General features: G+C 43.9%; 1 protein-coding gene across 1 annotated transcript in view; it reads left to right on the top strand.

Annotated features, from left to right (window-relative positions):
• The first annotated feature begins 164 nt into the window (after window positions 1-164).
• The window catches only part of wnt5a (wingless-type MMTV integration site family, member 5a), a 22,850-nt gene continuing 10,514 nt past the window's right edge, over window positions 165-12,500 (top strand). Inside the window, 2 exon segments of the mRNA XM_031803494.1 lie at window positions 165-1,381; window positions 4,716-4,879. Of these exon segments, the coding sequence (XP_031659354.1) occupies window positions 4,740-4,879 (140 nt within the window). The 5' untranslated portion in view covers window positions 165-1,381; window positions 4,716-4,739.

Below are 12,500 nucleotides of genomic sequence, written 5' to 3'. Positions count from 1 at the left end.
TTGTCTTGGTTTTTACTGGGAGGTAACTCGATCCCCTGCGTCTGAAAATCCTAACTCGGCTCTGGCACGGATAGACTAATAGCCCCGGGTGCTTTATACGTTTATTTTAGGTAATAGAGACGCTTGTTTTGTTACAGCCCGTTCCGCCCTTTTTTTTTCTTTTTTTTTACAATTTCACCTAGACGCAAGTTGCGAGTCTTTCCCACTTGGCCCGCTTTCTTTGCCGTAGAAAGTTTAGTGACTTTAAAGAAGGGCTTTGGGAGAAAATGTGGAGCGCATGCGCCATCTAGAAGTTTTCCCCCGCGCATCAGTGCTAGGGTTTGCTAGTTAGAGAGAGGAGGCGACGAGGCAGGTGACAGAAGGAGAAGGAGTTGCTCTTCAACACACACACACACACTATCGGGCGGGGGTTATCTCCACGAGCTTACCTTCTCCAAGCGAGTTCTCCATCTCTAACACAGTACTGCTGTTTGGAGTTTTCTTCCAGTGACGAGCTTGGAGTGGACTTGCGGCAATTCGTGTCTTCCACCACTCAAAGTTCAATGTGTTGAACGCACTTCTTGCTGGTAAAGTTTTTGTTCCAGAGTAAATCAACGGAGGAGTTCAGGAGAGAGCGGCGTAGTTCTGTGCAGAATGGAGGATGAAATAACGGCCTCAGGTTTGTGGCGAGGAACCCTGCAGTGTGGATGTTACCACAGGTAGAACACGCTCTGAGTTCAAGGTGTCACCGCTGTAGGATCATCTCTTCTCACCTATCACCAGTTCATGGGTTTACCTGCGCTTTACACATTAGTGCCAGCCCGTCGGAACCTCTACAAAGCCTTCGGTACCTCTACAAATCTGCAAGGAAACTTGGAAGCATAAAGCTACCGCTATCAATCCTCCCAACCATCAAAAGAGCGTTGGCAACAGTTTATTACAGGTGACGTTTCTGGCCACGGGCACTTGCTAGTTAGTTTCTTGTGAATGTTTTATTTGTCATTAAGTGTTTCCGCGGATTCACGCCCACGTTTGTTAAAGGCTCTAATTATTCATAGTGCTGCTGGACATTGTAAATAACCCCCGTCGTCTCTGCTAGAGCTCTCCTCTCCGCTGTCCCGCGCTCACGGAGCGCATTCATCGATAACGGATCGCCTATGCCAGTCTTCCGACACTGAGCCGCAGGACTACCACGGTTACTGCCACCCTCCTCCGTTACACACCGGACACTATCCCGTACAACCCCGATTTAGCACTAACTGCTTTGGATAGAAACCGACCTGAGCCAACGGTATAAGTAAAAGGAGTCTCTCGAGCCCACTACGGCCTTGGCACTGGGATTATTCCTTTAATAATCATCTCACCAAAGTGGATTATCGTTCGTAAAGAATTGTTTTCCGTGGTGAGTATAGTTTGCTCTCTGATTTTGTTCGTTATCGAATAGTTATTTAGAGATCGGTTAGCAACTAAAAAAAACTAAAACCTTTTCCCAAATTATGTCCTCGATTCTTGGCATGTTTAGGACTAATTTTTCGTTAGGAATGATTCTCGTTTGTTTGACCGCAGCCTGCAGCCTATAGAAAAGCATATCTTTAACCATTATAATTGTTCTCCTGAAGTACACTTTTTAAAACTCTTTGTTTGTGCAGTGTTAAACTAATGCCACATGTTTTAATTTGTAATGCCACCCTTGCTCTCTTTCTCTCTCTTCGTATGCTCTGCTCCCTCTCCGTCCATCAAAACATAGACTCTGGCTCCCTCCTCTGGCCTCCTAAAACGGTGTGTGTGTGTGTGTGTGTGTGTTGGAAACTGATATGCATTGATTAATATTTGGTAACGCTTAATGCATCTATTTATGTTGACTCTGTTCATAAAAAAGCACAGCGTCCCTTGAAGGCGGTTTTTCATGTATGTACATTTAGTCTACATCTGACATGGACGAAACAATGGACATACACTGATTTATTCATTATCCTTCCAAGAATAATCAATAAACGATGTCAAAGACGCTTTTTACAGGAGCAGTTATTTGTCAATCTGACGATAAATGATTGAGCTACACATGCCTCCTTGGTCATGTTTATTTTCTCTTCAGAGTTGTTCTCAGAAACAGAAATAGGCGATATTAAATATTTGAAACGTACTATTTAAATATTGACCGATATTTCGTATTATGGTTTAGGCTTAATTTATTCCCCTGTAATTGTGTAGATTGTATTAATTTATTGTATTCGAGTATTATACAGGGGTATCAAAACCAACGCGTTTGTTGGTTTTACACTGTAAGATTTGAACATTCATTTAGTTAACTTGATTAGCTGATATGTAATAGACTTTTTTTTGCCCGTCCAAGTCCATTCATGATTCTCACTGCTCAGGGTGGAGCCGAAATTAGGCCGTTTCCATCATAATTCAATAGCCCTACTCGGTGTGCGCTGACCATATCGTTAATACCGAGGAGTGGTGGTCTGGTCTGAACGGTGTTTTCTCTGCATCACTTGCTTGTTGGGTTCATTCAAGAAAATAAATGTCTCTTAAAAAAATGTTCTGAATTCATTGGAATTTCATTCAATAGAACCCCTGAATTGACGAAATGGAGGCGTCTCCAGAACCTTAAACCTGGTTGTTTGTATGACAGGTCACGGTTACCGGTTAAAGGTTAGCCTTCCACTGATTCAGCTTTCACGTGCACCCCATTGCTTTCCATATTTCAGCCCACTCCATGCACCCGTAGGACTGAAGGAAGCCAGCAATATCCGAGACAAGCGGTGGCTATCATTCAGACTAATGTAGGCTATACATTTAGTTTATAAATTATTTGATGTAACCGGGCCGGGCATTTTTCACGGCCTATATAAAAATGGGGACTTTAGCCGCCAGCCCGAACGGCAGTGCGCAAACTGAAAGTGTGTGTGAGTGAGAGAACATTTGGAATTAAACTCTAAAATGACCATGCAGAGATGCCACTTTCTAAACAGCAGGAAACATTTGAGGGAAATTATTTAGACTGTTATGGCGTTTGCCTTTTCATTAGAATCAGAACAGCAGACATTCAAATTATTCCAGACCCAAAAACGGAATTGGATTTATAGGCTCATACTTCTTAAATTATGCAAACTTGTTTGCACATTTCGCATTAAAATCACGATTTTCAAAAGTAATTTACTGTTAATAAAATCTCAACTTCACCTGGACATCGACACTGTAACCTACCACCCATTATTAAGTAGTTGGTTGTTGGCCTGCATGTACCGCTTCAAAGCGTATGCCATACTAATAAGAAATTACGTTTAAAAAAACACACACACACTGTGTTTTTAATGATATCCATTTAGGTTTTCATATTGTCATTATTTAAAATGTAGTAGCCTTCCAATTCCACATTTAATATATTTTTTATTTTATATATATGATCCACGCATTTATAAACTTAATGTAGATAAATATCAACATTAATGCTTTCTGCGCATTTTTAAAAATTCAAATGATGGGTTATTCCGTGGTGAACACTTGTTATTAGGACGATTAGTGTTATAATAACTTACTTACAAAATGATCATGTAACGAATTAACGAATAAAATATTAATAGCAAAAAGTGCATTCATTTGGATGTAAAAAGTGTTCATTTTCAAACCCACAGAAAAATATTTTTTGGGGGGGAATAGGACAGCCTTGTAACTGGGTCACGAACGGATAAATAGCCTAATGTTTAGGCTTCATTAAATTATGGACAATTTTGTGTTTATTTCGTATCATTTAAAATGATCCTAAAATATTATTTGTTAAAAAAGATGACGCAATTAAATAATATAATGAATAGTTTACAGAACTTCCTCAGAACTCAATAAATAGCTTATTGATTTAATCAACATAGGCTAGCCTAAGACTAATACACCTTAAACAATCATTTCACATCGTCATGAATTGAAATAGGTCTAGTGATTTGTCAAAAGCAATATTTAAGCTATACGCGAACTGGAAAAACTTGTCTCCGAACAGAGTGGGAGAGAGGTTTATAGGACATTTCATCAATGGACTAGGATCCTTTAAGAAGATACCGACTTAAGAAACAGAATATGAAAGTATATTTAGAGCTTCTGTAGGAATGTGTGTATTTTTATCTCATCTGTTTTTAACTGCGCATTACATGTCAATTTAAGTGCATCACTGTGCTATAGTTGAACAGAGGGGGTCTCTCTCTCTCCTTGTCTGATTGGCGCAGGAGAAGAATGCTCTTATCGTTGGTATAATGAACTGACTGTCTGTTAGGAATGTCTGGTTGAAGGGGGTTTGAAGGCCATTGTTATTCTGTCTTCTGTGATTCACACACTCACCTGCTGCCAGAGGACTGCTCTGCTGCAAGCACCGATGGCCCCAGGCCTCTCAACACAAGGCACACATACACACACACACATGCTCACACACAGATATATGTATATGTGTGTATATATAGTGATATATATATGTATGTACACACACAGAGGGAGAGCAACAGTACACTCATAAGTAATGTTTCTTTATCTCTCTGACAGTCACACACTACATACCATACACAGCATTTTGTAACGCCCTCTTCCCCTTTCACCGTCTGACTGTGGAGACAGATGGACTCAGACAGACAGGATATGTGTACAGTCCTCTGTTCTGTGTGTGTGTGAGCGTATATGTGGACTGGCTATCGGTTGTGCGTGTGTGTGTGCCTGTCTGATCTGTCTGTACTGCCGTCTCTCCACAGAGCTGATCCAGTAACTGATCCAGCATGTTGTTTCTGCGGAGGCTGGTGCGTGTATGCTGTCCCTCGGCACCGGCGGGGAGTGTGTTGGACTCCAGACCGTGTGTGTTCGCCCTCACACTGCTCACACTGCTCCTGCAGGTGGTGGTGGAGGCCAACTCATGGTGGTATGTATACTCTACATCATACTGCCCTACTCTCAATGTGGTGGCTGTGCCAGAGTGGTGGCTGTGCCAGAGTGGTGGCTGTGCCATTTGATCCCCCTGACTCTCTGTCTCTCTGACTCCATGTCTCTCTGTCTCCATGTCTCTTTGACTCCATGTCTCCATGTCTCTCTGTCTCTCTGTCTCTCTGTCTCCATGTCTCTCTGACTCCATGTCTCTCTGACTCCATGTCTCTCTGACTCTCTGTCTCTCTGACTCCATGTCTCTCTGTCTCTCTGACTCCATGTCTCTCTGGCTCCATGTCTCTCTGTGTCTCTGACTCCATGTCTCTCTGACTCCATGTTTTCATGTCTCTCTGACTACATGTCTCCATGTCTCTCTGACTCCATGTCTCTCTGTCTCCATGTCTCTCTCTCTCCATGTCTCTCTGACTCCATGTCTTCATGTCTCTCTAACTCTGTCTTCATGTCTCTCTGACTCCATGTCTTCATGTCTCTCTGACTCCATGTCTCTCTGACTCCATGCTTTTATGTCTCTCTGACTCCATGTCTCTCTGACTCCATGCTTTTATGTCTCTCTGACTCCATGTCTCTCTGACTCCATGCTTTTATGTCTCTCTGATTCCATGTCTCTCTGACTCCATGTCTCTCTGTCTCCATGTCTCTCTGTCTCCATGTCTCTCTGTCTCCATGTCTCCATGTCTCTCTGACTCCATGTCTCTCTGTCTCTCTGTCTCCATGTTGTCACGTCTCCATGTCTCTCTGACTCCATGTTTTCATGTCTCTCTGACTCCATGTCTCTCTGACTCCATGTCTCTCTGTCTCCATGTCTCTCCATGTCTCTCTGTCTCCATGTCTCTCCATGTCTCTCTGTCTCCATGTCTCTCTGACTCCATGTCTTCATGTCTCTCTAACTCTGTCTTCATGTCTCTCTGACTCCATGTCTTCATGTCTCTCTGATTTCATGTCTCTCTGACTCCATGTTTTCATGTCTCTCTGACTCCATGTCTCTCTGTCTCTCTGACTCTCTGTCTCTCTGACTCCATGTCTCTCTGTCTCTCTGACTCCATGTCTCTCTGTCTCTCTGACTCCATGTCTCTCTGGCTCCATGTCTCTCTGGCTCCATGTCTCTCTGACTCCATATTTTCATGTCTCTCTGACTACATGTCTCCATGTCTCTCTGACTCCATGTCTCTCTGTCTCCATGTCTCTCTCTCCATGTCTCTCTGACTCCATGTCTTCATGTCTCTCTAACTCTGTCTTCATGTCTCTCTGACTCCATGTCTTCATGTCTCTCTGACTCCATGTCTCTCTGACTCCATGCTTTTATGTCTCTCTGACTCCATGTCTCTCTGTCTCCATGTCTCTCTGTCTCCATGTTTTCACGTCTCCATGTCTCTCTGACTCCATGTATTCATGTCTCTCTGACTCCATGTCTCTCTGACTCCATGTCTCTCCATGTCTCTCTGTCTCCATGTCTCTCTGACTCCATGTCTTCATGTCTCTCTAACTCTGTCTTCATGTCTCTCTGACTCCATGTCTTCATGTCTCTCTGACTCCATGTCTCTCTGACTCCATGTTTTCATGTCTCTCTGACTCCATGTTTCTCTGTCTCTCTGACTCCATGTTTCTCTGTCTCTCTGACTCCATGTCTCCATGTCTCTCTGTCTCCATGTCTCTCTGTCTCCATGTCTCTCTGACTCCATTTCTCTCTGACTCCATGACTCTCTGACTCCATTTCTCCATGTCTCTCTGACTCTCTGTCTCTCTGACTCCATGTCTCTCTGACTCCATGTCTCTCTGACTCTCTGTCTCTCTAACTCTGTCTCTCTGACTCCATGTCTCTCTGTCTCTCTGTCTCTCTAACTCTGTCTCTCTGACTCCATGTCTCTCTGTCTCTCTGACTCCATGTCTCTCTGACTCCATGTCTCTTTGACTACATTTCTCCATGTCTCTCTGTCTCTCTGACTCCATGTCTCTCTGACTCCATGTCTCGTTGACTCTCTGTCTCTCTGACTCCATGTCTCTCTGTCTCTCTGACTCTCTGACACCATGTCTCTCTGACTCCATGTCTCTTTGACTCCATTTCTCCATGTCTCTCTGTCTCTCTGACTCCATGTCTCTCTGTCTCTCTGACTCCATGTCTCTCTGTCTCTCTGACTCTCTGACTCCATGTCTCTCTGTCTCTCTGACTCCATGTCTCTTTGACTCCATTTCTCCATGTCTCTCTGTCTCTCTGACTCCATGTCTCTCTGACTCCATGTCTCTCTGTCTCTCTGACTCCATGTCTCTCTGTCTCTCTGACTCCATGTCTCTCTGTCTCTCTGACTCCATGTCTCTCTGTCTCTCTGACTCTCTGACTCCATGTCTCTCTGTCTCTCTGACTCCATGTCTCTCTGACTCCATGTCTCTTTGACTCCATTTCTCCATGTCTCTCTGACTCTCTGTCTCTGACTCCATGTCTCTCTGACTCCATTTCTCCATGTCTCTGACTCCATGTCTCTTTGACTCCATTTCTCCATGTCTCTCTGACTCTCTGTCTCTGACTCCAGCCCATAAGCCTTTAAGATATACACATTTTTTGACTCTCCTATTTTCTTTCTCAATGTTTTTGCCAAACCAAAATTGTGAATATTGTATAAAACAGAATGCTGTGGTTTTTGGGTATATATCCAAATATGTGCAGACACAAACTCCATAGAAGTGACTTTCTCACTCTGTGGGTGTGTGTGTCTGTGGTAGTCGGTGTGTGTGTCTGTGGGAGTCAGTGTGTGCATGTGTGTGTTGGTGTTGGTGTGTGTGTGTTGGTGTGTGTGTGTGTGTGTCTGTGGTAGCGTGTGTGTCTGTGGTAGTGTGTGTGTGTGTGTGTCTGTGGTAGTGTGTGTGTCGGTGGTAGTGTGTCTGTGGTAGTGTGTCTGTTGAAGTGTGTGTCTCTGTGGTTGTTTTTCTGTAGTAGTGTGTGTGTGTGGGGGGGGGGGGAATGTGTGTGTGTCTGTGGTAGTGTTTGTGTGTCTCTGTGGTTGTGTCTGTGGTGGAGGTGTGCGGAGTGTGTGTCTGTGGTGGAGTGGGTGTGTGGTAATTTGTGGTAATTTGTGTGTGTGTGTCTGGTAGTGTGTGTGTCTGGTAGTGTGTGTGTGTGTGTCTGGTCGTGTGTGTATGTCTGTGGTAGTCTGTGTGTGTCTCTGGTAGTGTGTGGTAGTGTCTGTTGTCATGTGTGTGTGTCTGTGGTAGTGTGTCTGTCTGTGGTAGTGTGTCTGTCTGTGGTAGTGTTTGTGTATCTGTGGTAGTGTGTGTGTCTTTTGGAGTGTGTGTGTCTGTGGTAGTGTGTGTGTGTGTGTCTGTGGTAGTGTGTGTGTGTCTGTGGTAGTGTGTGTGTGTCTGTGGTAGTGTGTGTATGTCTGTGATAGTGTGTCTGTGGTAGTGTGTGTTTCCGTGGAAGTTTGTGTGTTTGTGTTTGTGTGTGTGTGTGTGTGTGTGTCTGTCTGTGGTAGTGTGTGTGTGTGTGTCTGTGGTAGTGTGTGTGTCTCTGGTAGTGTGTGTCTGTGGTAGTGTGTGTGTCTGTGGTAGTGTGTGTCTGTGGTAGTGTGTGTGTCTGTGGTAGTGTGTGTGTCTGTGGTAGTGTGTGTCTGTGGTAGTGTGTGTGTCTGTGGTAGTGTGTGTGTCTGTGGTAGTGTGTGTCTGTGGTAGTGTGTGTGTCTGTGGTAGTGTGTGTGTCTGTGGTAGTGTGTGTTTGTCTGCCAGTAGGAGACCAGTCTAAATGTGAACATGCAGATGATATAATAGGTTTTATACACAGGGGAAACAGTGTTGACACATCACCATAGGAGCATAGATCAAATTAGATCAGATTTGGATCCTGTTAGTGCCTGTATTTGGTGTGTGGTTGTATGCTGTGTGTATAGTATTTGTAACTGCAAAACGCTGAAGAATTTGTGCCGAGTGAAAACTGTCTTTTACAGAAGTTTTTCTACTTGTTTATAGCAAGAAGATACAATACAACAAAGACGTTAGAGAGAATAGTGCAGTAATGATCTGTACTGATGTCACTAGAAGATACAATATAACAAAGACGTTAGAGAGAATAGTGCAGTAATGATCTGTACTGATGTCACGAGACAGAGGATCAAAGGAAACCGTAGCTTTTCACTTCCTTCAAGTTGGATTAATTCATCTCTTGTTACTTTATATAGTTGACTAAAGCAATGGCAAGGGACATTCCATTGTGATCTTCCATGGATTGTCTTTTCATATGATTTAGTATACACACACACACACACACACACACACACACACACACACACACACACACACACACACACACACACACACACACACACACACACACACACACACACACACACACACACACACACACACACACACTACCACAGACTCACACATTATCACACACAGAAATAGCTACTGTAGACTGCTGAGGTGTGTGTGACTTTCCTCCAGTAAAAGACACGCAGGTGCAAATGATTTACTGTGTCAGAGTGAGTGAGGAGTGTGTATGTGTGTGTGAGAAGGGGGGGGGGGGTTCCCTCCCTCCCTGGCTGCTCTCCTCAGTAGATCTGGTTACAGTGGAGGCTAATTGTGCTGCTCTGGGGAGGTTAGGATGAGCTGCTCTAAGTGTGCGCGCCTGTGTGTGTGTGCGCGCGACTGTGTGTGTGCGCGCGACTGTGTGTGTGCGCGCGACTGTGTGTGTGTGCGCGACTGTGTGTGTGTGTGTGCGCGACTGTGTGTGTGTGTGCGCGCGACTGTGTGTGTGTGTGCGCGCCTGTGTGTGTGTGTGCGTGCGACTGTGTGTGTGTGTGCTAGAGGTCAACCGATACCAATTATTGGAGGACCAAAAAAAGCTGATACAGATTAATCGGACGATTTTATTTTATTTATTTGTAATAATGACAATTACAACAATACTGAATGAACACTTACTTTAACTTAATATAATACAGAAATAAAATCAAGTTAGCCTCAAATAAGTAATGAAACATTTTCAATTTGGTTTAAATAATGCAAAAACAAAGTAGAAGAAAGTAAAAGTGCAATATGTGCCATGTAAAAAGCTAACGTTTCAGTTCCTTGCTCAGAACATGAGAACATATGAAAGCTGGTGTTTCCTTTTAACGTGAGTCTTCAATATTCCCAGGTAAGAAGTTTTAGGTTGTAGTTATTATAGGAATTATAGGACTATTTCTCTCTATACCATTTGTATTTCATATACCTTTGACTATTGGAGGTACTTATAGGCACTTTAGTATTGCCAGTGTAACAGTATAGCTTCCGTCCCTCTCCTCGCTCCTACCTGGGCTCGAACCAGCAACACAACGACAACAGACACCCTCAAAGCAGCGTTGCCCATCGCCCCACAAAAGCCGCGGCCCTTGCAGAGCAAGGGGAACAACCACTCCAAGTCTCAGAGCGAGTGACGTTTGAAACACTATTAGCGCGCACCCCGCTAACTAACTAGCCATTTCACATCGGTTACACCAGTCTAATCTCGGGAGTTGATAGGCTTGAAGTCATAAACAGCTGCTGGCAAATGCACGAAAGTGCTGTTTGAATGAATGCTTACGAGCCTGCTGGTGCCTACCATCGCTCAGTCAGACTGCTCTATCAAATCATAGACTTAGTTATAACATGGTAACACACAGCAATACGAGCCTTAGGTCATTAATATGGTCGAATCCGGAAACGATCATCTCGAAAACAAGACGCTTATTCTTTCAGTGAAATACGGAACCGTTCCATATTTTATTTAAGGGGTGGCAACCCTTAAAGTCTAAATATTCCTGTTACATTGCACAACCTTCAATGTGATGTCATAATTACATAAAATTCTGGCAAATTATGTGGCCCAAACTGTTGCATATACACTGACTCTGCGTGCAATGAACGCAACAGAAGTGACACAATTTCACTTAATATTGCCTGCTAACCTGGATTTCTTTTAGCTAAATATGCAGGTTTAAAAATATATACTTCTGTGTATTGATTTTAAGAAAGGCATTGATGTTTATGGTTAGGTACACGTTGGAGCAACGATACGCACCGCATCGATTATATGCAACGCAGGACACGCTAGATAAACTAGTAATATCATCAACCATGTGTAGTTAACTAGTGATTATGTTAAGATGGATTGTTTTTTATAAGATAAGTTTAATGCTAGCTAGCAACTTACCTTGGCTTACTGCATTCGCGTAACAGGCAGTCTCCTCGTGGAGTGCAATGTAATCAGGTGGTTAGAGCGTTGGACTAGTTAACTGTAAGATTGAATCCCCGAGCTGACAAGGTAAAAATCTGTCGTTCTGCCCCTGAACAAGGCATTTAACCCACTGTTCCTAGGCCGTCATTGAAAATAAGAATGTGTTCTTAACTGACTTGTCTAGTTAAATAAAAGTGTACAAAAAAAAAAATGTTTTGTCCAAATCGGTGTCCAAAAATACCGATTTCCGATTGTTATGAAAACTTGAAATCTGCCCTAGTTAATCGGCCATTCCGATTAATCGGTCGACCTCTAGTGTGTGCGCGCCTGTGTATGTGTGTGTGTGTGTGTGTGTGTGCGCGCCTGTGTGTGTGCACGCGCCTGTGTGTGTGTGTGTGTGTGTGTGTGTGTGTGTGTGTGTGTTTGCGTGTGTAAAAGGCTGGTTGAATTGTTCTGATGATGGGTTTGCTCTGTACAGGTCTGTGACCATGAACTAAATGTCCATATGCATACGTCATCAGTTCCCAGCCTCTCTGTCTCCCTCTCTGTCTCCCTCTCTGTCTTCCTTTCCTCTTAGAAAAGTGTGTTTCTTCCTCTCCCTCTGTCCAGGTCTCTATTAGAGAAGTGTGTTTCTCTGTCTCCCTCTCCCTCTGTCCAGGTCTCTATTAGAGAAGTGTGTTTCTCTGTCTCCCTCTGTCCAGGTCTCTATTAGAGAAGTGTGTTTCTCTGTCTCCCTCTGTCCAGGTCTCTATTAGAGAAGTGTGTTTCTCCCTCTCCCTCTGTCCAGGTCTCTATTAGAGAAGTGTGTTTCTTTGTCTCACTCTCCCTCTGTCCAGGTCTCTATTAGAGAAGTGTGTTTCTCTGTCTCCCTCTCCCTCTGTCCAGGTCTCTATTAGAGAAGTGTGTTTCTCCCTCTCCCTCTGTCCAGGTCTCTATTAGAGAAGTGTGTTTCTCTGTCTCCCTCTGTCCAGGTCTCTATTAGAGAAGTGTGTTTCTCTGTCTCCCTCTGTCCAGGTCTCTATTAGAGAAGTGTGTTTCTCTGTCTCCCTCTCCCTCTGTCCAGGTCTCTATTAGAGAAGTGTGTTTCTCTGTCTCCCTCTGTCCAGGTCTCTATTAGAGAAGTGTGTTTCTCTGTCTCCCTCTCCCTCTGTCCAGGTCTCTATTAGAGAAGTGTGTTTCTCTGTCTCCCTCTCCCTCTGTCCAGGTCTCTATTAGAGAAGTGTGTTTCTCTGTCTCCCTCTCCCTCTGTCCAGGTCTCTATTAGAGAAGTGTGTTTCTCCCTCTCCCTCTCCCTCTGTCCAGGTCTCTATTAGAGAAGTGTGTTTCTCTGTCTCCCTCTGTCCAGGTCTCTATTAGAGAAGTGTGTTTCTCTGTCTCCCTCTCCCTCTGTCCAGGTCTCTATTAGAGAAGTGTG

Source organism: Oncorhynchus kisutch, linkage group LG24 (genome assembly GCF_002021735.2).
Source record: "Oncorhynchus kisutch isolate 150728-3 linkage group LG24, Okis_V2, whole genome shotgun sequence".
Lineage (NCBI taxonomy): Eukaryota > Metazoa > Chordata > Actinopteri > Salmoniformes > Salmonidae > Oncorhynchus > Oncorhynchus kisutch.
Note: the sequence above shows the minus strand (reverse complement) of the source record. Positions and strands in the feature narration are given on the sequence as shown.